Source organism: Drosophila suzukii, chromosome 2L (assembly GCF_043229965.1).
Source record: "Drosophila suzukii chromosome 2L, CBGP_Dsuzu_IsoJpt1.0, whole genome shotgun sequence".
Classification (NCBI taxonomy): Eukaryota; Metazoa; Arthropoda; class Insecta; order Diptera; family Drosophilidae; genus Drosophila; species Drosophila suzukii.
In genome coordinates this window covers 6,436,912-6,463,062 of record NC_092080.1, presented here as the reverse complement: position 1 = coordinate 6,463,062, position 26,151 = coordinate 6,436,912, and the positions used below count along the sequence as shown (strand labels likewise).

General features: G+C 38.2%; 9 protein-coding genes across 12 annotated transcripts; 2 read left to right on the top strand and 7 right to left on the bottom strand.

Moving 5' to 3' along the window:
- Positions 1–87: 87 nt before the first annotated feature.
- On the top strand, positions 88–2,527 carry LOC108010135 (glycoprotein-N-acetylgalactosamine 3-beta-galactosyltransferase 1). Its single transcript, XM_017074968.4, has 5 exons — positions 88–238; positions 761–1,273; positions 1,400–1,496; positions 1,706–1,960; positions 2,020–2,527. The coding sequence occupies exons 2-5, from the start codon at positions 783–785 to the stop codon at positions 2,299–2,301; spliced, it is 1,125 nt and encodes a 374-aa protein (XP_016930457.3). The 5' UTR covers positions 88–238; positions 761–782; the 3' UTR covers positions 2,302–2,527.
- On the bottom strand, positions 2,403–4,754 carry LOC108008437 (uncharacterized). The gene is made up of 3 exons (XM_017072325.4): positions 3,816–4,754; positions 2,823–3,659; positions 2,403–2,704 (listed from the first exon to the last, which is right to left on the bottom strand). The coding sequence occupies exons 1-3, from the start codon at positions 4,569–4,571 to the stop codon at positions 2,531–2,533; spliced, it is 1,767 nt and encodes a 588-aa protein (XP_016927814.3). The 5' UTR covers positions 4,572–4,754; the 3' UTR covers positions 2,403–2,530.
- Positions 4,755–4,789: 35 nt separating this feature from the next.
- LOC108008239 (phenoloxidase-activating factor 2) lies at positions 4,790–5,916 on the bottom strand. Its single transcript, XM_017072033.4, has 2 exons — positions 5,705–5,916; positions 4,790–5,642 (listed from the first exon to the last, which is right to left on the bottom strand). The coding sequence occupies exons 1-2, from the start codon at positions 5,888–5,890 to the stop codon at positions 4,797–4,799; spliced, it is 1,032 nt and encodes a 343-aa protein (XP_016927522.4). The 5' UTR covers positions 5,891–5,916; the 3' UTR covers positions 4,790–4,796.
- A 700-nt stretch (positions 5,917–6,616) lies between these two features.
- LOC108008340 (phenoloxidase-activating factor 2) lies at positions 6,617–7,864 on the bottom strand. The gene is made up of 2 exons (XM_017072209.4): positions 7,630–7,864; positions 6,617–7,563 (listed from the first exon to the last, which is right to left on the bottom strand). The coding sequence occupies exons 1-2, from the start codon at positions 7,813–7,815 to the stop codon at positions 6,700–6,702; spliced, it is 1,050 nt and encodes a 349-aa protein (XP_016927698.3). The 5' UTR covers positions 7,816–7,864; the 3' UTR covers positions 6,617–6,699.
- A 614-nt stretch (positions 7,865–8,478) lies between these two features.
- Positions 8,479–9,969, bottom strand: LOC108007846 (phenoloxidase-activating factor 2-like). Its single transcript, XM_017071610.4, has 2 exons — positions 9,728–9,969; positions 8,479–9,671 (listed from the first exon to the last, which is right to left on the bottom strand). Exons 1-2 carry the CDS (start codon positions 9,908–9,910, stop codon positions 8,538–8,540), a joined length of 1,317 nt encoding a protein of 438 aa, XP_016927099.3. The 5' UTR covers positions 9,911–9,969; the 3' UTR covers positions 8,479–8,537.
- Positions 9,970–10,584: 615 nt separating this feature from the next.
- LOC108008256 (phenoloxidase-activating factor 2-like) lies at positions 10,585–11,928 on the bottom strand. The gene is made up of 2 exons (XM_070995112.1): positions 11,733–11,928; positions 10,585–11,674 (listed from the first exon to the last, which is right to left on the bottom strand). Exons 1-2 carry the CDS (start codon positions 11,892–11,894, stop codon positions 10,808–10,810), a joined length of 1,029 nt encoding a protein of 342 aa, XP_070851213.1. The 5' UTR covers positions 11,895–11,928; the 3' UTR covers positions 10,585–10,807.
- Positions 11,929–12,665: 737 nt separating this feature from the next.
- LOC108021365 (glycoprotein-N-acetylgalactosamine 3-beta-galactosyltransferase 1) lies at positions 12,666–13,773 on the top strand. The gene is made up of 2 exons (XM_017090054.3): positions 12,666–13,484; positions 13,540–13,773. Exons 1-2 carry the CDS (start codon positions 12,666–12,668, stop codon positions 13,756–13,758), a joined length of 1,038 nt encoding a protein of 345 aa, XP_016945543.3. The 3' UTR covers positions 13,759–13,773.
- A 59-nt stretch (positions 13,774–13,832) lies between these two features.
- LOC108021364 (glycoprotein-N-acetylgalactosamine 3-beta-galactosyltransferase 1) lies at positions 13,833–16,110 on the bottom strand. The gene is made up of 3 exons (XM_017090053.4): positions 15,865–16,110; positions 14,838–15,712; positions 13,833–14,323 (listed from the first exon to the last, which is right to left on the bottom strand). Exons 1-3 carry the CDS (start codon positions 15,902–15,904, stop codon positions 13,895–13,897), a joined length of 1,344 nt encoding a protein of 447 aa, XP_016945542.3. The 5' UTR covers positions 15,905–16,110; the 3' UTR covers positions 13,833–13,894.
- Positions 16,111–16,756: 646 nt separating this feature from the next.
- LOC108021366 (ankyrin repeat domain-containing protein 29) lies at positions 16,757–25,508 on the bottom strand. Of its 4 annotated transcripts, none has more exons than XM_017090057.4 (5): positions 25,371–25,508; positions 21,962–22,307; positions 20,237–20,347; positions 18,248–18,544; positions 16,757–18,186 (listed from the first exon to the last, which is right to left on the bottom strand). In XM_017090057.4, the coding sequence occupies exons 2-5, from the start codon at positions 21,971–21,973 to the stop codon at positions 17,641–17,643; spliced, it is 966 nt and encodes a 321-aa protein (XP_016945546.1). In that variant the 5' UTR covers positions 21,974–22,307; positions 25,371–25,508; the 3' UTR covers positions 16,757–17,640. The 4 variants fall into 4 exon arrangements, with proteins under 4 accessions (XP_016945546.1, XP_016945544.1, XP_070850378.1 ...); XM_017090055.4 differs by lacking the exon at positions 25,371–25,508 and adding an exon at positions 24,163–24,292; XM_070994277.1 differs by lacking the exon at positions 25,371–25,508 and adding an exon at positions 23,915–23,931.
- Between the last annotated feature and the right edge of the window lie 643 nt (positions 25,509–26,151).

Sequence of the window (26,151 nt, the reverse complement as noted above, 5' to 3'; positions counted from 1 at the left end):
GCAATTGCCATATGCAGCTAAGCAATTGTGGATCGAATTCAACTTAAGTCAATTGTGCCACAACCGAGCCACCTGAGTGTTTTCCCGAAGGTCGACCGCATCTTTACAGGCTTTCTACTCTGCGTCACTGGCTCAAGAATGTGTTAATTCGGTGATTCGACAACAACAACCGCGACTTCAGCCTATACAGCGACAACAACAGTTTTGCCGCCTGACGACATAAGATTTGCATAAAAAAGTAAACAAACGCGGTTCATAAAAACGAGAAATAAAAGCTTAAGAAAATATCAAAACAAAATCAGATCCATATACTGAAATCCGAAACGTTAAACATCACTTATTGACTATTGGATTGAGTGAACATAAAATATGTATAAAATAAAGCAAAGTAATTAATGAGTTATAAAATCATGACGAAAACCAAGTAATAACGGTTAAAAAATTCATTGTTTTGTGTCTAGTACATCTGTATTAAATATTTTTTTAATGTTTTTAATGTTATCAAAGCTCTCTATGCCGACATAACAGAAAATATAGTTTAGATTGTTGATTTTAACGACCTTTTTGAATTAATGAGGTCTAGTTGGGTTACTTTAGCTTGTTTCCCTAAAGATCTCCTCCAGAGAAGATGGAAACATATTGGGAACAAGCAAAAATAAAGAACTTAGACCTCAAGCCAGCTTAACCAACTGATAAATTAATCTTTGAGAACAAAAACCTTATACTTATGAGCATTTTGGTTGTATTTCTCCCTGTAAAGCGAAACGGAGAAGTACAAAGTAATGGGAGTACGACCGCATCGTAAGCGTATGGAGCTGATCTTGATGGTTCTGATCGGGATGGCATGGGGTGTTCTTCTGTCGGCCTTGATGAAACGGGACCACTGGCAGTATCGCGGGGATCAGCTGAAGGAGGAAAGCAGTCCCTTTCCAAGCAGTCACAGGAGCTTCCGTAGTCCCGCCATCACCACAACTCATCCGCATCCGGATATCCTGCCCGCCCATCTCTTCAACGAAACACGAGTTCTGTGCATGGTGATGACCAGTCCCAAAACCCACCAGAGTCGCGCCATCCACATCCAACGTACCTGGGGAACGCGCTGCAACAAGCTGATCTTCATGAGCACCAAGGCGGATAAGCAACTGGGTTCCATTGTCCTCAATGTGAGGGAGGGCTATTCGAACTCATGGCCTAAGACGAGGGCATCATTGGAATATGTCTATAAACATTATTTCCATAAGTACGATTGGTTTCTGAAGGCAGATGATGATACGTGAGTTTTTAAATATTATTCAATCTATGCAACATTCTTTATTTTTCTTAAAAATCCCTTAAAGTCCTAACGTTATGAAAAGAAAACATTATAAGCAATATTATTTTTTCTTTTCTTTCATTTCAGCTATGTTATAATGGAAAATCTACGTGCCTTTCTATATGCCTACAGTCCGAAGACCCCAGTGCTTTTTGGAGATAAGTTTCAAACGCATGTTAAAGAGGTAATATTCAAAATTTTTCAATAAAATTTTTTTTTGTTAAATTTACATAACTGAACAAAAACTTGTCTACATTAAAGGCCTAAAATGATTGTAGCCGAAAAGTATGCCAAGCTTATAATTATACAATTAACAAAATATTGAAGGCGCTGAAATTCAAATTCTTAAGTTATAAAACAGACTTTTTTGTTTATTATTTGTTTGAAATACAGGGTTATACTTCTGGAGGATCTGATTATGTCTTGAGCAAAATGGCCCTACATCGTCTGATAAATCAGGGCTTTAGCAACAGCAGTATCTGCACCAACCGGAACTACGGCTACGAGGATGTGGAACTAGGACGATGTTTAACAGCGGTGGGCGTAGAGACTGGAGATTCCAGGGATGAAGACGGATTGAGCAGATTTATCCCCATCTCACCGCTGCACTGGTACTCGCAGGCGCTGCTCTACAATACGACCCCAGATGTAAAGAAAGCTAACAAGTTTCTTATAATAAACTACAATTTTTTTCTTAATTCTCGTAGAACACCAACGATTGTTGCTCCAGCACGGCCATCTCGTTTCACTTCAACAACGCACTGGAGTTTTACATGCTGGACTACGTAATCTACAAGTTACGAACATTTGGCATAAACAATGTTCAAGATCTTTTGCCATCTAAAAAATCCATTTCGGTTACTAAGCAATCTTTGAGCACTTTTCAGACCAAAAAAATGGAACTTCACAAAAATGCTCTCAACAAAATGATATCCGAAAAAAACGAAACAAAGCCAAAAGCCGAAACTAAGCCAAAGCCCAAATCGTAATCTTTCTAGCACCATAATAGTTTAATATTGACTGCAATAGAAAATGCCAAAGAGTAAGACCAAGATATCGTAAATGATTAATCTAAAACTGCTCCTTCAAATAAGATTGTAAGCCAAATCTTTCCATATTTATTCTTAAATGGATTGATATAGGTTAAGATAGCCATTTTTGATCACATGTTTAAGACTTAATATTATAGAAAAATTTTAAAATTAAATTACACTAGCATCATAATCTATATTGCTGTATCCAAAGCGGTTTTTTTCTTAAGCGTCTTGGCGGAGGATGACCAGCAAGAAGTCCATACGGTCGGCTTTTATACAAAATGGTTTCCAGAAAATGCATTTTGTAGGGAGATACATTGTGTATTGAAATTGAATAGGTGGAACAACATTCCATACCCTGCAAATAAAGACAAAATACAATTTTTAAGCTTGGAATACCAAAATCGTTTTATATCACTAAAGATCAAAATTATAATGTCTTTATAAAGAGCTTTTATAAAAAGATGTTTTCCCACCGTTCCGGTTACTTGATAGAGATATTCCTTTAGCCAAAAGTTGTCATCATCATGATTCGGTATAAGAAAGTGTTCCAGGGAAAGTGAAAAGAACCGATGACGGCCCATAAGGTCTCTGGAATCGCCGGCATCAACATTCAATATGCGCAGGCATTTGCCCATTGTATAGTCTTCAGTACCTTGATCTCCTGGCAGGCACTTCTCGGCTGCCCCAAGAATCAATAGCTTCACAGCCTTTTTGCTGAGGACATAGCCAGCACCTCCGGACATATAGAGTGTGTTTGCCAGTTTAAACGGAGAGCCAAAATAAATTGGACTGGCAGGTGAGTAGGGTTGGAGCAGTTTACGCATATTCTCCATTACGGCATAGGTATCGTCATCAGCCTTATAGAACCAATCCGCCTCGTGGGCGTAATTCTTATAAGCATGGTGAAATGCTGCCTTTGTCTTGCCCCACAGATTACTGCGAGTATCGCTGACATTCAGGCCCACAATCTTTACTCCAGACAAGGTGGTTCGGGTAGAACCGCCATAATATACCACTCTGTTGCAATGGCGACCCCAGGTCTCGCTAATTGCCTTCACGGCACTCATGTACTTCTTGGGCCAGGATATAACCAAGCATATTATCCTAACCGACCGATACATATACCTTGCCAGCCGATCGTTCAACGGTCTATATTTTATGATCATTGGAAATCGTGGAGACCTCAGTTCTGGCAGGGGATTCAAATGGCCATAGGGTCGCAGGTGATAGTACACAAATTCTAGAATATACATTTGCGTAGCACGGCAATATGGGTGCAGAATTGCTCCTCCAAAACAGTTCTCCCAACTCTATAAAAAATATAATTAAAATTAATATAACTTATTAAAAATGAAGTATTTAAGTTAAAAATATTATTTTAAATTAAAGTATAACAGAAAAATATTATAATTTTTAGAAATTTCAGACTTATTGAGTGTTTATAAGTATTTTATTAAAAAACTTACCTGATTATCGTAGACGGCTCGAAAAGCGCAGGGCCATAGCCAAAATTTATTACGTAGACTATAGGGAATCACTTCATGCGGGACGTTGAATGATTGAAGACCCTCGCTGAGAGCCTTTTTCATTCGTTTCAAGCACTCCCTGAAGAAAATCTCGTTTTGCAAGCAGTTCCTTGTCGCTAATCGCTCCAATGCCTCCCTACTGAAGATATAGTCAGTGCTGGAGACCTCACCAACATGGGCATAGATATAGACGGCATGTTGGGCACTAAAGTATACCTCCTCGGAAGGCGAATAGTGGGCCAGCAAGTAGCGGAGATTCTCCATGATAACATAGGAGTCCAAGTAAACAACCAGCAGCCAGTCAAGTTCTTTGTGGAACTCCACATAAATCTGGTGATATGCCTCCAGCAGAGTGATCTCCTTTTGACTGATAAAGGTCAGCCGGTTGCACCGACGACCCCAACTATTCTTAACATGCATAGCTTTCTGAGCCCCAAACTTGTAGTCCGTACAATCCATATAAACTAGGCAATGAACGCGAACCTGCTCCCGTAGAATCCTCGCTATCCGATCATCATCCCAGTGCTGACTTCGTAAGCCAACATCATAGCTCTCTACATTCTCCCTGTAAGGCTTTTGTATAAACTCAATTAGATCAGCGAAAGTAGTGCTGTTGTAGAATATCAACAGCTCGAGCACAAACAGCCAAAACAAGGTTGATAGGATCAGTAATCGAAAAAATCCTACTAAGTTCATCTTTTTCTGCTTGTAAAAATTGTTTTAATGACATTGTTAGAAAACACTCCTCAGGTTAATTAGTAGCAGGTTTAAAATTTAGGGCTATTAAAGTAAGTAAATAAATTTTTTTTTAAATCGCATCGGATTTTTTTTACAAATACATGCCGCTCTTTCAAGTGAAAGACTTAAGATTATATCTTTTAAATTATAAATTAGTATATATTTTTAGCTGTGCCTTTGAATTTAATCGTAATCTATATTATAAATGGGAAATGTCTTATACGGTTTGTTGATTTCCTCATTTAGATGTTTCTCGATCCAGGGCTTCAATTGCATAATATTCGTATAGATAGCGGGGACATTTTCCCGTCCACACGATATGCCACCATTGACAATGCCGACGAACTCGAAGATCGTGGGGTGTCCGGGAATGGGACACATTAGCGGAGATCCACCGTCGCCCTGGCAGGCATCCCGACCCCTCTCTCCACCCGCACATAGCAAGGTGGGGTCCAGTTGGTAGTCCCTTCCCAGTTCCGTCCTCCGCAATTGGGCCTCGCATAGATCCTTGCTTACGATGGGCAACCAAATTTTCTTTTGCCTAAACGAATAATTTGGAACATCGGGATTTGGTATACCCCAACCGGCCACCACGCAGCGTTCTTGATGCAAAGAGAATTCTGAATTGGGCCAGCAAATGGTTCCTATGTAGGGTTTCATCTCAAACGAAACATCGAGTATGATCAAAGCTATGTTGTTTGCACCGGTAATATTATTAAATTCTGGATGCGATATAATCCTGGCCGGAGATCGTGATACAACCGTGGGTCTAAACAGTTCGTTCAAGTCCCAGGCACCACCGGCGATTACAAAATCTTTTACCGACTTATCGTGCACCAAATGGGCAGCTGTTATTACAACATTTTCGGTTACCAGAGTTCCGGCTCCAAAAAACTGCCTCTTTTGTTTCATCAGCGCCACAATCCATGGAAATTCATTGGGCTTTGCCTGATCAACATGAGCCGGGGTTGTATTATCCAGACCATTAGGGTTACTGTAACCACAGTTTACTGGGGCGCCCACAGGTAACTAAAAATGATTATAAAATATTATTATGAATGATATATTCTCCCTTTAATATACCTATTTACCACTTGAGAAATGTGACAGCATGTTTCCCATCTCTGGCAATGCGTTTGAGTAGTTCCAGCGTTTAGGTTCCAGGAACCTAGTCCACAAAGACCTTGGGGAACACACTCCAATTGGAGTCCACAAGGCGCTCCCGCCTCAGTCAGCACCCATAAAAGACAACTGAAAATTATAACTCTCTGCCACATTGTTGGTCTAACTACTGAAAATAAATTCATCATGTGTGCGCAAAATAAATGAGAGCTCTCGATCCAATATTCTGAGAACAAAGAATTTTCACTGCTATTATCAGTAATCACACAATATAGCTATATATGCAGTAGTAAAAACATATACGTTCAAGAGAATAATAATCGCGCTGAAAAATATGAACTCAAGAGGCAATTAAAAAATTTAAAATTTATATATACATGTCTGAATTTTGAAAAAACCCAAGTCGAAAAAAACCAAATTAATAATAATGACACATTTTTCATGATTTTTTGAAAAAAAAATTTTACAAAATCAGAAATAAAATCAAGTTTTAAAAGATTTTTAGTTGTAGTCGTATTAAATGACAAATAATGGTTTTGGAAAAACACATATTTGGAATTTTTTTTGGCAATTATTTTTGTAGTGTTTTATGAAGTAATGATAAGAGACAGAAAAAAGGTAATTTCGGATTTTATGTCGAAAACAAACCAAATTAATAATAATGACACATTTTTCATGATGTTTTGAAAAAAAATATTTACAAAATCAAAAATAAAAAAAAAGATTTAAAAGATTTTTAGTTGTAGTCGTGTTAAGTGACGATTAATGGGTTTAGAAAAACACATGTTTGGAATTTTTTTTGACAATTATTTTTGTAGTGTTTTATAAAATAATGATAAGAGAGAAGAAAAAGGTAATTTCAATTTATGGAAAAGCATACATTTAGGTATTTTTTACGATATTTCGGCATTTATTCAAAAATAATTGATAAAGGTATGGAATTTGATTATTTCGAATTTTGTGCTCAAAGATGACTGCGCATGAAGAAAACTAGATCTCCCGGCACGCTGAACACTTGCTCCAAATGCGGATCAATCCACTCTTTGAACTTGGAAACAGATGTGTAGATGCCCGGAACATTTTCCTGGCCACACTCGATGCCCCAGTTGACGATCCCAGCCAGTTCATAGCGATTGGGGTCCCCTTCGAGGGCGCAGAAAAGGGCGGATCCTCCAAACCGAGGGCAAACATCTTTGCCCTGCTCTCCGCCGGCACAAATTAAGCTGTCGGACAGCTGATAGTTCGAACCCATCCTAGTTTGCCTCAATTGATGCTGGCACCTTAAACTATCCACTATGGGCAGTTCGATTTTCTCTTGTATGGACAAAAGTTCGTTACCGGCAAATGATCTTTTTCCCCAACCAGCAACCATGCAGCGACGTCCTTCAAAGTTCTGACCGGGAATTGGTAAGCATATGGTCTGAATATGGGGTTTTATCTCGAATGGTGAATCCAAAAAGAGAAGCGCCAAGTTTTTGGCCCCGCTGCTGTATTTAAACGCCTCATGTATAATAATCTTGATCACTTGGCGCTCTTCGGGTGGGTCAACTTCCCCACTGGAGGACAAGTCCCATTCGCCAGCTCTGACCTTTATGTAGACACTGGACTTACGTACCAGAATATGAGCTGCAGTTAGTACTAGTCCTGGGGCTATCAACGAACCGCCTCCGAAATATTGGCCCTTGGTGAACAAAGCCATTACCCAAGGAAATTGACCCGGTCTGACCTGATTCCCATATACTCGTTGGTTTTCATCTAGACCATTCGGATTACTCATGCCACAAAGGGAACCTGGTGGAAGTGTCGAAGGTCTATGCTTTTTGCCAATCTACAAAAGCAGGATATAGGAAAATCTAATCAACTTATCTTCAATATTAGTTTTAAATTTGCTTACCACATTAGACTTTTCACAGCAGACTTCTAAGTCGCTGCAATCGATGGTAGAACTTAGATCAAAAATGGGCTCTTCTCGTCGACAATTTTCTTTGGGAACACACTGATGGGAACTCGCACATATATGAGCATTGCTAAAAAGGATGCAACTCCAAAACAGAGCTAAAAGTGCCCACGCTCGTAACATCGTTCTCTCCACAACAGATTCTTAAAACGACGGTGCTAGTACATAAGTATTCATCTTGCTCCGGAGATAAGAATTAAATAAAAATAATCTGAGTTCTCAATTAAGGCCATATGACACTGTCTTGATTTTTGACTAACCGTTTGGATTTTTTTAATGTCTTGGTAACATTAAGAAATAAGGATCTACCGCTTAACAGACATTATATTATATATATATATATTAAATTATGTCCAGGCTGCATTAAATTTTTAAAACAAAACCATTCGCTTGGTCAAAAACCAAGAAAGTGTCATAAGACCTTTACTGATTATGATGGGAAATTCATGAACTCTAGAATTCGGAGAATCCGTAAATGCAGAGAAATCAAATACAAATAGCTAAAAGTTTTTGGCGGAGATTAAGTACATTTTTGTTTTTACTTCCTCTTTTTTTTTCTTTTAAAATAATCTTAAAATTTATAAAAACAAATTTCAAGAAAAAAAGTTAATATAGCGGAAAACGTCAAATTTATCAAGTTCAATTTAAGATTAAACATTTTAAAAAATGTTTCGAAACACTAAAATTAAAATATTTTTTATGACAGTTTTAATGGTACTATGCGGTTTAGTATATATTCACACCAAATACTAACTTATAAATTCAAAATAATTTTTCAACTATGGAATATTTACATAAAAATTATTTTTATTTTTAAATATCTGAGCTAAAATTTTTATATAAAATTACAAATCAAATTTGCCGCCCGCCAGCTTCAGATCAATGTAATCCCTGAACAAGGCCACGTTTGTGAAGATTCCGGGCACATTCTCCTGGCCACAACGGATGCCAAAGCTGACGATGCCAGCCTGTTCGTACCGATTGGGGTCGTTTTCCAGTGGACAGAATAGGGGAGATCCACCATCGCCAGTGCAGGCATCCTGGTCCCGTTCTCCACCGGCGCAAATTAGGCTCTCGTGTAGCTCGAAGTCACGGCCCATCGAGGTTCGCCTCAATTTATTCTGGCAATCTTCTCTCATCACCATAGGTAACACTATTTGCTTTTGTTTTTTTGAATTTTGAGGATCCTGGTAGGAAGGCTTTCCCCATCCGGCTATTACGCAGCGTTTGTGATCGAATGACCTTTCCTCCCTTGGTAAACAGATGGTACGAATGTGGGCTTTCAGCTCGAAGGGAGATTGGAGATATAGGAGCGCCATGTCGTTCCACGCCTTTCCGAATACAAACTCTTCGTGTCGATCGATTTTTTTCACAACTCGCTCCTCATGACGGATTCTTTCCCAATCGGATGCCATATCCCATACGCCAGCTCTGACCACAATCTCATTCGCATTCTTGTTTGGCAGAAGGTGAGCTGCTGTTAGAACCACTCCAGGAGCAATTAGGGAACCGCCTCCAAAGTATTCACCACGGTTAAAAAGAGCCACCACCCAGGGATATTGACCAGGTCCACTTGAGTTACCCAAGCCGCAGAGCTCATTCAGAAGAGAAGCTTCGATTGGCGTGTTAGAACGCCTTCCAAATCGGAATGGAGCAGGTTTTGGTGTGGTTGGTTGGTTCAGTTGAGTTTGGCGCCGCTGTGAGGTATTTGTTTGTAAGGGTAGAGTTGAGGGTTGAGGGAAGTATGGGGGTTGTCCGGATCGTTGGGTAGTGGCGGTGTTTTGGTAATAATTCCCAACTTGGGGCCAGGGTGTTGTGACTGGGTTATAGTTTACATTTGGGGCCAAAGGTGTGGTTTCTTGGTTAAAGAGTGTATTTTGGTGCCAGTTTGTTGTGGTAGCGGCTTGGTAGTTGTTTCCAGCTTGCCACAACCTTTCCGTTGTATAATAGGGTGAATTATTTGGGCTATACACGTATTGCTACAATTAAAAAGAAAGTGGTAATTTAAAAATAAACTAAGTGATTAAGCACTTACGCTGGCAGCATTTGCAACAAAGCAACATTGTTGGTTTGAAAAGCATGAAGCCCTTGACTCGTAGTCCAGTATTGTATATGTTCTACAATATCCTCTAGCAACGCACTGATACGGATATTGGCAGAAATCGGCAGCAGAAATGCAGCCGAAAATTAGGGCTCCTATCACCCAGTATTTGGTCATGGTTCATTCGCGAACTGAACTATTCGAAAAGACTGGCAGTGGAAGAGTGTCATTCCTTGTGTACAAGTATAGAAACTCATTTGCTTTAAGCTTATCACTTTTATACTAAAATTGTCTATATAATTTAATCTGGTTTATTGAATTGCTCGTCGGAGAGCTGGAAATAACAGCAATAAAATTGAAGCGCCTGTGTCATCATCCGTTGATAAGAAAATAAAGCCAAAATCACAATTTTGAAATAGAAAAATAAAATAAATACTTTATATTGTGTATATAAATTATGTACACTTTTATTTATAATAATAAACTTACAACAAAAAAATACGGCTTAAGAAAATTTAATACACACGTTGTAGTACTTAAAAATGGTTTCTGTATCTATGCTTTATTCACAAACAATACAAAAGTCAAAAAAGATTGGTAACTACTATCTACAGCAAAACATAAAAAATATATGGAAATTAAAAAATGTTGTTAATTTTTGTTATTATTTTTTTTTTATTGTTAAAATGTGAGACGCTTTGAATTTTTTTTTAACAAGTTAAAATTAATTATTTTTATGGCCTTTCGACTATCAGGTACCCGTTTAAACTATTTAGGCATAACTTTAAAAACTTGGCTGCGTAAAACCCCCTTACAACCTTTGGCTTTCCGAGATCTCAGCGTTTATATGGACAGAATATATAATAGTTTCCGAGATCTTAGCGTTTATAAGGACATTATATATACACTTTATAGGGTCGATAAAGATTCCTTCCATCTGCTACATACTTCCCGAGGAACCTATTTACCCTTTCACTCTGCGAGTAACGTGTTTGAAAAACGGATTTTCAATTTTCAAAAGTTCATAAAAATTTCATTGAAAAACACAATTTAACTGAGGAGCTCCCGTGACTTCTAGAGGTGTTGATAAAGCCAATCTCCGAACATGGCCAAATTGGTAAACGTTGATGGCACGTTTTCCAGTTCACACAAACCAAAGCTGAAGACCCCTGCCAGATCGTAACGAAAAGGAACATTTTCCTGTCTGCAGAACAAGGCAGATCCACCATCGAAAAAGCAGGCATCCTTTGCTTTTTCACCGCCGGCGCAAATGAGACTATCTGGTAGGTTATAATCCATGCGGAGTCTGGTTTGCCTTAACTGATTCTGGCAGAATGTCCTGGTTACTATTGGCACATCCATTTTGATTTGTATATCCAAAAATTGTGTGTAAGGGTGGACAGCCCGCTTTCCCCATCCGGCAATAATGCAACGCTTTTGCTCGAATGACTTTCCCTGGGCAGGTAAACAAATGGGGGCGATATGTTTTCTCAGCTTGAACGGGGACTTGAGGTACAGAAGTGCTACGTTGTTCTCCACAGTCTGGTATTGAAAGTTCTCATGGATCCGGATTCTGCTCACACGACGCTCATCCGGCGGAAACTGCACTCCGCGCAACAAAAAGTCAAAGTCACCAGCTCTCACCACAATATCATCCGCATTCTTATTCATCACAAGGTGAGCTGCAGTTAGTACAGTCCCGGGGGCAACCAGGGATGCTACTCCAAAGTAAGTGCCATTGGAGAACAGGGCAATTAGCCAGGGATATTGAGCAGGCCAAGGGTGCTTCTCGGTCATTCGCATACTAAAATTCAGAAGATTTCCATTTTCACACCCGCAATACTCATTTAAAAGCTGTTTTGTCGAAGGAGTTGGGACTGTTGGGATGAAGAACTTATAAGGTGGCTGACTTGTTGTGGTGGACAGATACGTGTTCGCATTCTACAAATTGTTTAAAATCAGAACTTTTTCCATTTTGAAATGCATTTAGGGAACTTACGGAATAAGCATCTCCACAGCAGTCGTAAAGTTCGTTTGCGAAATGGCCAAGTATATTTGCACAGCGTCCCTTTAGAACCCAACGATTCGGGGGCTCACAGAGGTCGACGGCAGAAATGATGCAGCCCAAAAGAAGAGCTCCAAGTGCCCAGTATCGAGGCATTGTTCGCTTTAGAAGAATAATGTCAACTCAGTGGTTGTGAATGGATGTCGCTACTTTTATAATTACGATTAACCGAGAACTTTTGGGAGAATTCCCAAAAAAAAGCGATAATGTGTTTGAACATAGTACATATATATGGGATGAGTAATCTTTTGTTGTCAGCTTTATTCATAATCATAACAAGACGTCTACATATGTTTAATTTGATCAGCCGCTCAAACAGAACAAATTTAGTTTTTCTAAAATGAATTTTGCTTATTGTGATACACATATTTTTTAAATAATTAAGACATATCCGACAGTTTTAGAGTTATTAAGGGGATATTTTAATGGTCACCTTTGCCAAACATCATGCAAATAATAGCTGATAATTTTAAAAAAGTAAAGTAATTTTAAAATCAACCACATTCACACAGCAATAAAGTATTAATATATTTAAAGAACTTGTTTTAATTTTATAAAAATACTATTTTTTAAATTAAAATTTATTAAATAAATAAAACTGATATTAATTAAATTAATGTGTTTTGTTCTAATGAACACAAATATGAAATTAACTAGTCCACTTTTTAATTTGACTAACAACGCCTTAACTGTAAAATAAATGTAGATAAGTGCACTATACATACTTTGTTTTAGTGTAAAAATGATTCTATAAAGAGAATAATTCGCCTCTCACAAGACTAAGCTAGCACTTGGGCGTAACTGATGAGGTTAACGATAGAGACATATACATTACAGATATTGGAAATAAGCACAGTTCTTGCGAAAATGGAGCGAAAAGAGTGCGTTTTTCTGGATCGAAACAGCCATTATCAACAGCATTCAGTTTCGACATCATCGTCTCGACCAGTGCTCTTTCTTCTACTGGGCATAGGCATTGGTTATCTGATCACCCAGTTTATTCTGTGGCCAATTATACCCTTTAAATCGCATACGAATCGCACTGGGAGAACGACCCAACTGGACATCGATTTGACCGATGAGGTGCGAGTGTTATGCTACGTTAATACGAAACCCAGTAATCATAAAACTCAGGCAAAGACGGTTCTCGAAACTTGGGGCAAGAGGTGCAACAAGCTGATTTTCTTTAGTAGCCGAACCGATGTAAATCTTTCGGGATCTGTGGCCCTGTCCGTCAGTCCGAACTTCCGGGAGTCGTGGAGGAAAACGAAGAGTGCTCTGCAGTACCTCTATGATCACCATTTAAACGATGCCGACTGGTTCCTAGAGGCCGATGACGAGACCTATGTGCTGATGGAGAACCTGCGATACATGGTCTATCCGTATAGCCCAGAGATGGCCATCTATTTCGGTTCCCCGGGCACTGTGATGAGTCGAGCTGCACTGCGTCGCTTTGTGGAGGTTTCCCTGCCCAATCCATCGAAGTGCGAACCGAAGGACTCGGGTCCCACCGCCGGAAGGCTGAAAGAGTGCCTCGATAATGTCAATGTAATGGCGGGAAACACTTACGATTCCAAGGGACGCAGACGAATGTACCTCATCGAGCCGCAGGCCAGGTCCAATTTATTCCATCGCTATGACTCAAAGTTTTGGTTCTGGAAATACCTTGCCTTTAAGACTCAAAAAGTTTGTAGTCCTATCCGGTTTTAGAAATCTAATCGTATATGTGTTTTCCCTCTAGGGTATTTTCTCTTGGTCTAACTATGCCGTGTCGTTTCACTTCGTTCACCATCGCTATATGCATTGTTTTGAGTATATGATCTATAGATTGCGTGCATTCGGACGAAAACTTCCTGTCGAGACTCTTCCCGAAAAGTATAGCCCAAGCAAGGAGGAGAACGTTAATGAAGAACAGTCAATTAATGTTGAGAAAGAAGTACCAGCTGACTATGCCTATTGAAAGATTGAGAAGAATTCTAGGGAACTCTAAAATAGGTATTCAAAATCTTTATTAAATTCCTAATTCTTCCTAAGGGACCGCCCTGGCCTTTTAGTATACACATAATATAAAACTGTTACCATAAGCCTACATAATTTTAATTTTCTCCTGAAGTTTCCTTGGACTTGGAATGTTTATCCTTTTCCTCATTTGAATGCTTCGTATCTTCCTCAGTTTTTTGTGATTCGTCCTCTTCTTCCGCCTCCTTTGAACGTTTTTCCCTGTATTTTTCCTCTTCCTTTTCCAACTCCTGGGAGTCCATTTCCCGGGCATCGGGTTCCTTTGGCTTTTCAGTTGTGGTCGTGTAAATCCTGTCGTAATCATCCACAGAGTCCTCATTACTGGCCAGAGGACGCTCAACGGGAGCGGGAAGGAACTGACCCACTTTCAGTTTGGCTGGCAGAGGCTCTAGGGATCGCATCAGACCGTATGGTTTCAAATGATAGATAAGATAGTCCATCACGTACATCAGATTTGGGGCCACATAATGAAACGAGATGGCCAAGTCCGAGCAGCAGTCAAGACCCTGATAAGAAATTATTTACAATAGTTATGAATAAAAACGTATGATATTTTCAGTGGCTGATCCAGAACTTGTTTGTGCGGGGATAAAAAAAAATGTGTTGAGTAGAAATACGATATATTAAACCTTTTGATGTATTATGGATAGAAAAAGTTGATATATCCAACATTAAAATGCTTTAAGGTAAGCAAAAAGTTTGGATATATTCAGGTTAGAAAGTTTTTAAAAAACGTGGTGTTAATATATAATAGGATTTTAAAATTTCAGGTTAAATATATTCAGTGGCGAATCCAGATCTTGGTTGTGGTAGTAGAAATACGATATATTAAACCTTTTGATGGATTATGGATAAAAAAAAGTTCGAAGGTATTATGATATATCAAACATTATAATGCTTTAAGGTAAGCACAAAGTTTAGATGTATTCAGGTTAGTAATTTTTAAAAAACGTGGTGATAAAATGTAAAAAGATTTTAAAATTTGACCTAAATGCTGATTTTAAGAATAATGAAACTTACGTCGTCTGTCTTGTAGAATTGGTAGTTCCAGTACCAAAAGCCCTTGTCATATTTGGCGGGAATTATATGGTGTTCCGGGACAAAGGGAAACATCCGACCGCGTCCAATCTGGTCCCTGGAATCGCCGGCCGTAACATTCAGATGCTCCATGCAGCGCCCGATCTCGATATCCTCGTTGACCACCGTGCCCGGCAGACACATCTTGGGATTCGGAATACCCTCGACCACGAATCTTCGCAGGGCCTCCCGACTGAGTATATATCCCGCTCCTCCAGACATATAACCCTGTTTTACAAATGGCTTGAACTTAAAGCCAAAATGTACGGGTGTTTCAGGATTGTAAGGATAAAGCATATAGCGCATATTCTCGATGATCGCATACGTGTCGTCGTCGGCCTTATAGAAGAAGTCGGCATCGTTATAATGGTGTTTATAGACGTACTTAAACGCCTCCTTGACCTTGGCCCACAGATTCTCGCGACCCTCGCCCACATTCAACTTCACCGTGGGCAGTTCCTCATCCTCGCCAGAGCTCATGAAGAGCAGGATATTACAGCGTTTGCCCCATGTTCGCTTCACGTGGCGAGCCTTAACCTTGTGGTTGGTGGGATTGGTCATCACCCAGCAGAGGATGCGAACCTCCTTCTTAAGCTTCTCGGCCACGGTGATGTTGTCATTGGGATGATCGTGATGGAAGGGGCCATGTTCCTGGGCCTGGATGGCCAATTGTGAATCGGCGGGCAAGTTAAGACGTCGGCTGATATAGGGATACAGACTCTCATGGGGAGAAACTCTCGAGAAGAGTTGCGCCATACAGTAGCCCACCACCAAGCCAATGATCAGGGTGAACACCGAGCGATTTTTAGAGCGGGGTGCTGAAAACGGTCATATTTTTAAAGAGTAAATGGTTATTTTTAAACAATACAGGGCGGGAAAATCTTTTAATTTTAAATATAATATTCCAAAACTGTTATTAAGTTCCTTAATAATTTTTCTAATCGCTACTTTAACCGTCATATATAATAACCTTCTGTCAGAGAGCGCGATAAAAGACTTGCACTTGTCATTTTGGCACTTTTTCGACCAAATATTTTAGGTCACTTCGAAATTCCCTTTCGACTGGGGAACAGTCGGTAGTTCACTTGTACAAACAAGAAGTTGGCTATGTGTCCAAATTCTTATTATCTAGCGAATGCGTCAATCTTGTAGACTCAATTTTCAGCAAGAACTGAGCTCGAATGCGTTTGCTAACCGACTGAGCAGCATAAGCTTCGTCAGATGGATTCAGTTATAATTTATCAGAAACAGTTGATCAAACATAACTTGGAAAGTAGCTAATATAGGGAGTAAGATATATAGGTCTTTGTACTGAAGTACATTAGAATAAGCTTTTTGGTTAAATATTAAAGAAATGCAATGCAATTTAAAATTGGTTTTGGTAAAAAAATTTTACGAAATATTTCTACCAAACATAGGAGGGATTGCAACATTTTTGCTTTTTAATATTTGTTGTACATATTTAAAATACTGAGTAAGTCTTAAAGTATTTTCTCAATTTAATAAAAACCTTATGAAATTAATATTCCCATACCTATTTATTTAAAGAAAATTTAATTTAGCTGTTTTGTTCAGATATTGCTTATACGACCTGTTGCGTATGCTATATCCCCATATGAGCCGGATAAATAAATGTAAAGCAAAGTCTACTGCGATGGGAAGTGATGGCTTCAGCATTTTTCTTTTATAAAAAAGCTACGTAAATTTCAAAGCTTTATATCCAAGTTTTAAACTCCCAGGTAAAGCTCAACACTTGTCTACAAAAATAAGTTAGGCAAACCACAGTAACAAGTACTTTGTCTGAAAATATTTCCCATTGCTTTTCTTGATTTCTTAGTCCAACCAAAATAAAACTCTTCACAAATCGTGTGTCAATTTATTAAACTTGCAAAATTGTGGACTATACTTAAAATTTAATAAAGTAAGAAATTAATTAATTATCGTATCTAGTTTACAGGAAAATAAGCAGAAATCCTTCATGTGTAACTAATTGCTAATTTAAGGACAAAAAGGCGTTTAAACTTAAAGCACTTGTCAACAATTGCTTAGGGTAGAGTAGGTCTATAAATAGCATTAACTATAATATTAAATGTACGTATATATATATGGTTATTTACAGAGGACAGTGTAACATTCTCTTTTCGGGGTCCATGTTAACGTTTTTATAGTAATTGTTATAGTTAACGTTATTGTTATTGTTATGGTTAATGTTAAATTCAAAATACAAGCTCCAAGTGGTTTTTAATATGAATGATACGGCTTATCTAATAAATAGTTTGGTTTCCTTGGGGGAGGCCATTAAGTTTAGTTTGGACGTGTTTTTACTAGTGATTTCATTTAATTTGGTTATTTTTTGTGCGGGCTTGAGTGTTTCACTGAGCAATACAAGTTGGGATTTACTAGCCGTTTTTTGTAAGCTTATCGGGGGTGCGACACAAATCACTAGGGTTTCTTAATTACATAGGTGCTTGAAAGTATGCAACGGTAAATTTTGTACTGCATACTTTTAGACACCCTTAAGGGCGATTTCAAAACTCTAGTGATTTCTTTGGCACACCCAAGAATCTTACTTTTTCACCTAGCTTCCAGTTTTATTATATGGGTTTCTTCTGAACTACCCATCGATTGCTCAGAGTCGGGAATAACACTGTTCCGCCTTGCCTCTTTTCTAGACATATGCAAAAAGGCCAAGGTATTGTGCATAAAGGTACTTTGGAGGCGTGGTCTCTCAAAATCTTGCAACCCCTTACGCCGACATCGTCTTGACCGTAGACGGCACTCCGGACGTGACCATTGCCTTGGCGCTGCGCGCCACCATAGTCCGGATCCGTTCCTGGAGATAATCACAGATGGAGGTGTACTTCTGCTGGTGCGCCAACTGGAGGGCCGTCAGCCCATCCTGGTTCTTCAGCAGGACATCACTGCCGGCTGCCACCAGTTGTTTGCAGACGGTCAGGTGGCCAAACATGGCGGCGGCATGCAGAGCACTCTCTCCATTGGGCAGCTGGCCAAGATTGGGCCGATACTTGAGCAGCACCGTGATGACGGCGGCGTGACCCTTGTGGGCCGCCTTGAAAAGGGGCGTGGCGCCATCGCAACGCACCGTGTCCACATTGGCACCATTCTGCAGCAGCACCTTGCAGATGTGATCCTGGCCCATCTGGGCGGCTATCCAAAGGGGCGTGGCGCCGTCTATCCGCTTGATATCGATTTCCGCACCAGCCTGAATCAGCAGGGACAAAACTGTGCGATGGCCATTCTGGGCGGAGATAAATACCGGCGTGGCACGATCCTGAAAGGAGAAGTTATATATTATATCTTTTATAATTAAGAAATATTCTCTAAATACGTACCTTCATGTGGGCATTGACATTTGCTCCGCAGTCCAACAGTTCGCGTACGATTTTCACGTGACCTCCTTGGGCGGCCACAAAAAGGGGCGTGCCCCCATCAGCAGAGGGCGTGTCCACACTGGCGCCCGCCTTCATCAGGATCTTCACCACGTCCAGGTGACCGCCTTGGGCGGCGAAGAAAAGGGGCGTGGTGCCCGTGAGACGACGCGAGTTAGGATCGGCTCCCTGATCGAGCAGCTCCATTACGCAGTATGTGTGACCTCCGGCAGCAGCCAAGATCAATGGGGTTGTTCCATCCTGGAAATAAGGTGAGGAATAACGAAAAATTAAGAGGGGATTCCAAGCATTTATTAATTATAGGCGTTTATCTTAATTTCAATACGTATTTTTGATTTAAAAGAATAGATTATATTCTGGCAAAAGTAAGCGGTATGAGAAAAATTGGGTTTGAAATCTATTAAAACGATATCAAAACAATTTTTTAACAAATATATTGTTGCATACTTTCATACACCTTCGTAATTGTTTTCAACGCCCTATGGATTTTATAAATATATCAATCAACCAATAAAATCTTGAAATATAAAAAATTTGCTAAAACAAATAGTCCTTTTTAATGACAGTTACTAGAAAACATAAGACTTTTTTTCTATGAATGAGTGTTAAATAAATTGTTTTTATCAATCAAACTCAGAAATCAAAATAAATGAATCCAATTATCGAGTAATCCACCACAAATTCACAGTTTACCCACGTTTATTTTAAATGCAAAGCGTTAAATAAAAAGCCAATTGTTTTAATTGTTTAATTGGCCATCAAATAATTTGAATAGCAAATTGCGATTAGTTTCACCAAGTCAACGCGAAAACGTTTCGTGCGGATTTGCATGCAAGTCTGTGCCTCGGACTCGACAAAAACTAAACAGAAGAGAAGCGGAAAGTAAATTGAGGTATATCCCAGAGGGAAAATCGCGCCACAAATTGCAAATCGCTCTCAATGCACTCGGTCTGAATCCAAATGGGGGAGTCACGTAGTGTCCGCCCTATAAGCGGACTCTTGCAGACCAGCTGGCATAATAGTATAATATAATACCCGGCAATAGGATGGCACACTGCCCCCGCAGCCCACTTTCCTTTCGTTTGGTCTTGAGTCCATGCTTCGCTGAGCGGCCAGGGAAATTTAATTTCGTTTTTTTATACACTAGCAGAGGGTACTAAAATATTGCTTAAATGTTTGAAGTTAACATCTGGCAGTTTCACTTGTTGACTGGAATTTATTCACTTGATTATCCTCCATTAGTTATTCATCTATTATAATGGATTGCCACAGTCAAAATATTTACATGCTTTAAAGCTGAATCAACTGTAGAATAATTTGCAATTAGCGATGGTAATGCATTAGTTTTGCCAAATGAAATGCAATTTTTAAATGAAATGAGTTTTATTAATTTAAAAAATTATCAGCTATTCATATATTGTAATAAATTGCCACACTCAAAATGTTAACATGCTATAAGGTTGAATCAACTGTAGAATAACTTTCAATTACCGATGGTTGGTTATGCATTACTTTTGACCAAATACTGGTATTTTTCAAGTTAAATCAGTTTTATTAATATCCAAAAATTATATATCGAATAGCTTAAACCCAGAGTATATATAATTCGTATATATTTTATAAATCACACTGATTTTTGCTTTTGTTTTGGTCGGCTGTAGGTTTGCTGCATTTTTCGTCTTCCTTACCAATTGGTGCGTACTTAAATCAGCAACGAGGTGTTAACTGATTTTTACGTGCTTAATCTTATATTTTTGGCTAAAATTTCGTAATATTTAACTCGCAGCAGTTTTAAGTCGCATGTGTCATGCCTTAACGATTGCATGTTCGAAACTAAAGTGCATGTAGTTAAAACAATTTTATATAACCAGGCTTGTAAACTTAATTAAATGTTTGTGGCTATACTGTGCATTTATTTTCTTTATAACTCACCTCATCTTTGCAATCGACATGGACTTTTCCGCTGTCCAGAACTCGAAGAAGGGCCACCTCATCTCCTCGCATGGCTGCCATGTGCAGTTGCACATCCGATGGCGTCTCCTTCTGTTGGCATCGAAAACGAAATCAAATCAATTATCAAGTTCGCCCCGCAGCAGCTGTCAAAATAAAGAGATATTTGGGGAAGTGATACCCAAGCACCCGGGGCTTCTGTCCATAGACCCGGTTCCCACTTTATAGCCTTCCCCATTCCGGGGCGCCACGTGGGGAAATTACTTTTCCTGTTTACAGTAATTAGGGTCAGAGCAGTACGAACGAAAAATAGTTATTTCACAGCGGATGTCGGACAACATTGAATGCATTTTTTCGAAATACATCTTAACCCTCAAATTGCCTGGGTTAAAAGTAATGAAATGAACCAAAAAGTAGGATTACAGATCCAATAAAAGTTTACTAAGTGAAATATGACTTATGTTATAATTATTTACTATTAAATTATTTATTTACAAATTAAATTTGTAATCTATCATTTCATCATCATATCATGTCATCGAAATCAAGAGTTCAAATCAAAAAAAAAATTTCGAATTTCTTGTTAAATTCCTAAAGCGTCATTAAGAAATATGTTTTGGAATTTCTTAAAAATGACTTTAAAAAGTTTGTTTAAGTTTTCGAAAAACACAAAAAACCCTTGAAGTCAAAATATTTTGTTGCATACTTTTAGATACCATTATAAGATATTTCAAAACTCAAGTGGTTTTTGAAGCACTATGAACTAAAATATATATAAACTAAATAAATATATTAATTTAATATTATTAAATGTATTTAATGATTGCAAGACCCTGTAAATTGTAAACCTTTCAAGGGTTAACATTCGCATGTCTGTCTCCCCAGAAAACTGCACTAACGACGGTCACCCAAGTTGCAGCCCATGACCATTTGTGCAAAAAGGGGAAATGTAATAAATATTTTTTCCAGCTAAATGCGGTTGAAATGTCAACATTGCGTTAATGAAGCGAATTAAGTGGCCCAGATGTGCCCGAGTGTGTGTGTGTTTCTTGTGCCAGGTAGAAGGAGGCATTGATGAAGTGGTCTGAAGCACCTGTTGAAAGGCAAAGACAAGTGAAAACCCTTACATGAAAATGACGTGACTCAAGATGCCAGAGAGAAACAATGCAAATGCTGCTGCACTTTGAAGTGACATAATGACAATGAAGACGGTGATGCCATCGTGATAATCACGTTTCTGATGATGAAGACCAAGATATTTATATTTATAGGCAGCAAGTAGCGAGTACCAGCCATCAGCAGGTGAGAAACACTTTTAAAGCTTCAGACTTAAACCGGGCATAAAAGATCAGATAAGTTGGTTTATTAATATATGGTATGTGGCTATTGAGAAACTCTGTAAATAACATTTACTTAAGAACCACTTCTTTGTTATTAAGATTTCTTTCTTTTACTGCTTTTCCTAAAGTGAGTACTTGTAAAGCTCTTGCTTTTAATGGTTTAGTGCCCAGAGCTATTAAATTAAAACGGTGGCCAGCTATTATAAAACTAATAAAAAGAAAAATACAGTAAGTTATTTCTAGATTTTATAGGTATTTTCTCTTAGCTCCTTTCCAACATTTGGCATTTGCCATCCAAGAGCCATCAAACTCGATTCGAATGAGTCAATTTAGTGCTATATGGGTCAATACTTGAGCATTTACTCACCTTAAGCGACATGCCTGCGGCTCCAATCTCTCCTGGCCTCTGGGTTTTCTATTTTGTGGCTCTGCAAGCGATTGCACCTGCTTACAAGCCCGTTTCCATTGACCGATTTTCCCGAACTGTAACGCTGCTGCTCCTCCCCTCCTGCAACTGCGACTGCAGCAACTTCTGGCCAACAGCAAGAGCAATATGGCAACAAGATCAGCTAGCCAAGTGGCACCAAATCAAATTACAGCGAAACCAGCAGCCGCACCAGCAACATCGGGCAACTTTAGATGCGGCATCATTGTCCAAGTGCAAGTCTAAGTTTAAATTTAATTCCAAGCGACCAGTTTCCAAAACTCAAGAACTGCAAATTGAGGGGGAAAAAAAGAGCACAGCCAAAAGGCACGGGCCACATTAAAATTAAGTTGCTGCGGACATAACAGGTTTTTTTTTTCGTTCTTCAAAGCTTAGAATTATAATGCAAAAATAGGAGGGAAAAGAAAAAGTTGCACTCCCATTGGGAGGTGTTCCTGGGAAAAGGCTGGAAAAACAAAGCTTTGGTGAAAGGTGCTGGGTATCTTTAAGTAATAATTTAATTTTTCCGCGAATTTTTGATTAAGAATTTTAAATGTTTCAAAGGGTTTACAACGGAATCAAGCCAAACTTAAATTTTCTACTTTTCTTTTTAATGAAATCAGTTGCTTTTCTGTATTCTACTTATTTCCAGTTACCTTTATATTCTATGTTACCCTTTTTATAATAGCTGGCAATTATCCTGACAAAACCTATTTAATAATTTATCAACGTATAAATGCAGTTTCATTCAGATCGATACGATAGCTACATACATGCCATTAAAAAGGCAAAACCAAGTATTACCTCTAGTCTGCCATTTTCTAATGAAGATAATTTCCGAACTTTAATATAACAAAAACACGATTAGGAAAATATTTGAAGTACCCTTTTAATAACGGGAATTTTTCTTGAAAGTATAGGTTTTGTGTAACTTTATGCACATCATGCGATTTTTCCTGTTGCAGCAGCAAAACAATTATTACTTTTTTTTGCATGCTGTAATTTGTGTGTTGTTAATAGGAACTCCCCTTGGGAATTGATAGGCGGCTCCTCAGATGAGGCCTGACTTGGCTCAATCAACACGCAACAAGCCAACAGTCAAAGTGAAGCATTTTCATTTTTTTTCTTTTAATAGGCTTTTACTTTGTTGTACATGGCTGTATTAATTGCATTTCATGCAGTCGCACTTTTTTCTGAGTTTTCTTCTTGTCTTTTTTTTATGAGCATCATGGTGATGTTTCCCTTTTGCCTTTCAACTTTTGACCTAGAAAGTGCTTTAGTTTTTCGGGCTTTCCCCAGGGGGCTCTTCTTCATCATCTTCTTGGGCAGGCACGCAATGTGTGCTTCTGACATCATGAGTTCAAAGTTTTCTTTGCCTTGTACGATTTCTTAATTGCCCTTTTCATATATTTTTTTTGGATTGGGTTACCATTCGTATTATATCTTAGAGATGCTCTGAATGGAAAAGCCGTTAAAAGCATCTTATGTGGTAAAACCGGTCTTCTCAAAATAGTATAATTATAATTCCCCAAATATATTTGGTCATCTAACTTCATTAAAAACACTAGGCGAAATGGATATAGTTAAAAAGGTGATTTACTTATAAGGTATGTATGTTTAAATACTGATAAGCTAGCTCACTGATAAATGCTACAAGCTAGCCATATACGATAATTTCTATGCTTTATACCAGTTGATAAGATTATTTTGACAGCCACTTGGTATGTACTTAAATTCACAAATAATCAATAGCTTTTAAAAACTATTCATAATGAGCAGTGGTGGACCACAAATCGACTGACTTTGAGATAATTTACTACATTTATTTTGTAACACAACTATCGAACTCTATTAAAACCAATTATAAATGATATATGGTTAGGTATATATTATTACCAGCACAATAAATAGTTTCACTTTCAATTCGTTTCATTCACCATTTTTCCGCTTTATTATCGGTCTCCGGATTTTTGCTATTTTGTGTTTTAGCTTATAAATAGCATCTCACGTTATCATGATCTCATTTTATATTATCTTTTTGCTCTCGCCTGAACTTTGCTAGGCGCGAATATATTATGCAAAAATTTCATAATCTGCTCCCACAAAAGGTCAACAAGCAACCCGTCCACTTGTGAATATCTCACCTCAAGAAGTTTTGAGTCGCAAAACACAACTAACAACTATAAACCAAAAGTCACGCCGCTTGGGATTTTTAAAATCAACCGACGCGAAGTGGACCGATTGCGTTCAAAGTTGGCGAGCAACTGAGAAGCCGAATTCAAAAGCGAATGGGAGAGCTGTAGCTCTTTTTATTTCTTTTTACCCTGTAATCGCAGTCTGTACGGACTGACTAAAAGTTATGGCTAAGTTACAGCACTTTGGTTAACATGTCTAGCCAAATCCGTTTTAAATAAAACTAAAGGTGTAAGGAAAAATAACTTTTTTATTGGTTGTAGTCGGTTTTCCTTAAGCTTTTATTTTTTATTTAACTACAGTAAGCACTACGAGTTAAAAATCTTTTAGAAGGGTGTTTATAAGTACACTGCAAATTATTGGGATTGGGACTACGTCTCTTTCGCACTTTATACTTTTAGAAACCTTTATAAAATATTACTAACAGTAATAAAAAATAATTCTTTTATATTAACTATATACGAAGAATATAGAAACACATCCAAAAATATTAATTTGCTTTAATCATATAAATATACAAAAGTTTTAAAAAACCTATTTTGAATTTTGTTTCGAATATCGTTTAAAGTTTTATGAAGGTTACGGAATATTTTTAAACACCTTTTCAAATGTATCTTGAAAGTTTGAAGACCTAAATTAGAAAAAATGTTATATTTTTGATTTATCTTAATTTCATCCCAAAAAGCAGCATTTTTTATGGAAATTTATGTTTCGATCCTTAATATAACGAAATCTGAATCAAAATCTAAAAAGAGGGGTATTCAAAATTCGGATTATTTCCCGTATATCTCAGAGAGAGAAAAAGATCGCCCTGGGACAAGTGCAATATAGAAGCTACAAGCAAACGTGCCTGACCCCAGGCGCCGCGTTGAAAGTTCATTGAATATCCGACGCCTATAAATAGGCAACGTGGACTGTAAATTCCGAGACATGGCGCGCATTAAGCCGCGATGAAAACAATACCACCCAGGCTAACTCCCACCCACTTGCAAATACACTCACTCACGCGAAATGGCAATAAAAGTGGCGGAGCCAACGGAATCCGCTTCCCATTGACGAAAATCGCTGCTGACATCGAGCGAGGTCAAAGGAGTCCCCGCTAAACCGCCCACCCAGCAGATAGAATAACCCACTGACTTTTCGCAAAATCAATACTCACATGCTAAATAAGTTATAATCCGCGATGATGGAGCTTACAAATAATATATTAGGGCGCACTAACGGGAGACATTCACTAGATGCACCTTTAAATATGCAATAGAATTTTCCCGACTCGAAATTTGTAGCCTTCTTTCAGGCCTTCGAAAGTGTGACCAGTCTATGGTTGTTACAAATTGTACACCTATTTGCCATATACCAGATTTTTGTATTTTAAATTTGTATTCGGAGGGAGACAAGTAGTAATAATAAATAATTTATTATAATTAAATTTATTTTCATCAAGCGCTTAGATGTAAAATTATCATTTGTTTTATAGTTATGACAACTCTTACAGAAACATATTTTTTCACTCGCTATTATCTAATTATAGAATTCATTTTTTATTTAATAGAAGCATACGTTTGCAAATCATTTTTTATTAAATAATATTAGTCGAAAGTATGAATAAAATAAGATTTTTTTGCCTAGAAATACAACTAAAACCTAAGGATGGAAATCATCCGCATTAAAGTATGCTAGCGAATATTAGTGATATTATAAAAAAATAATTCTTACAACTTATATTATTACCACAAAAATATAGGTTACGTTTAGCAGGCCAGTTTCTAACCGTAAAATGTAATAAAATAGCATATTAAGTGCTTAAATAAAAAAATACCGAAACTTAAGAAATACGTTAAAAAGTGGTCACCCCAAAAAGTAGTTCGCAAAACTTCCGCCAGAGAGCGCCACGTGCACCGCAGCCAACTTCACGTCCAGCTGTCACTTCTTTCTCTTTT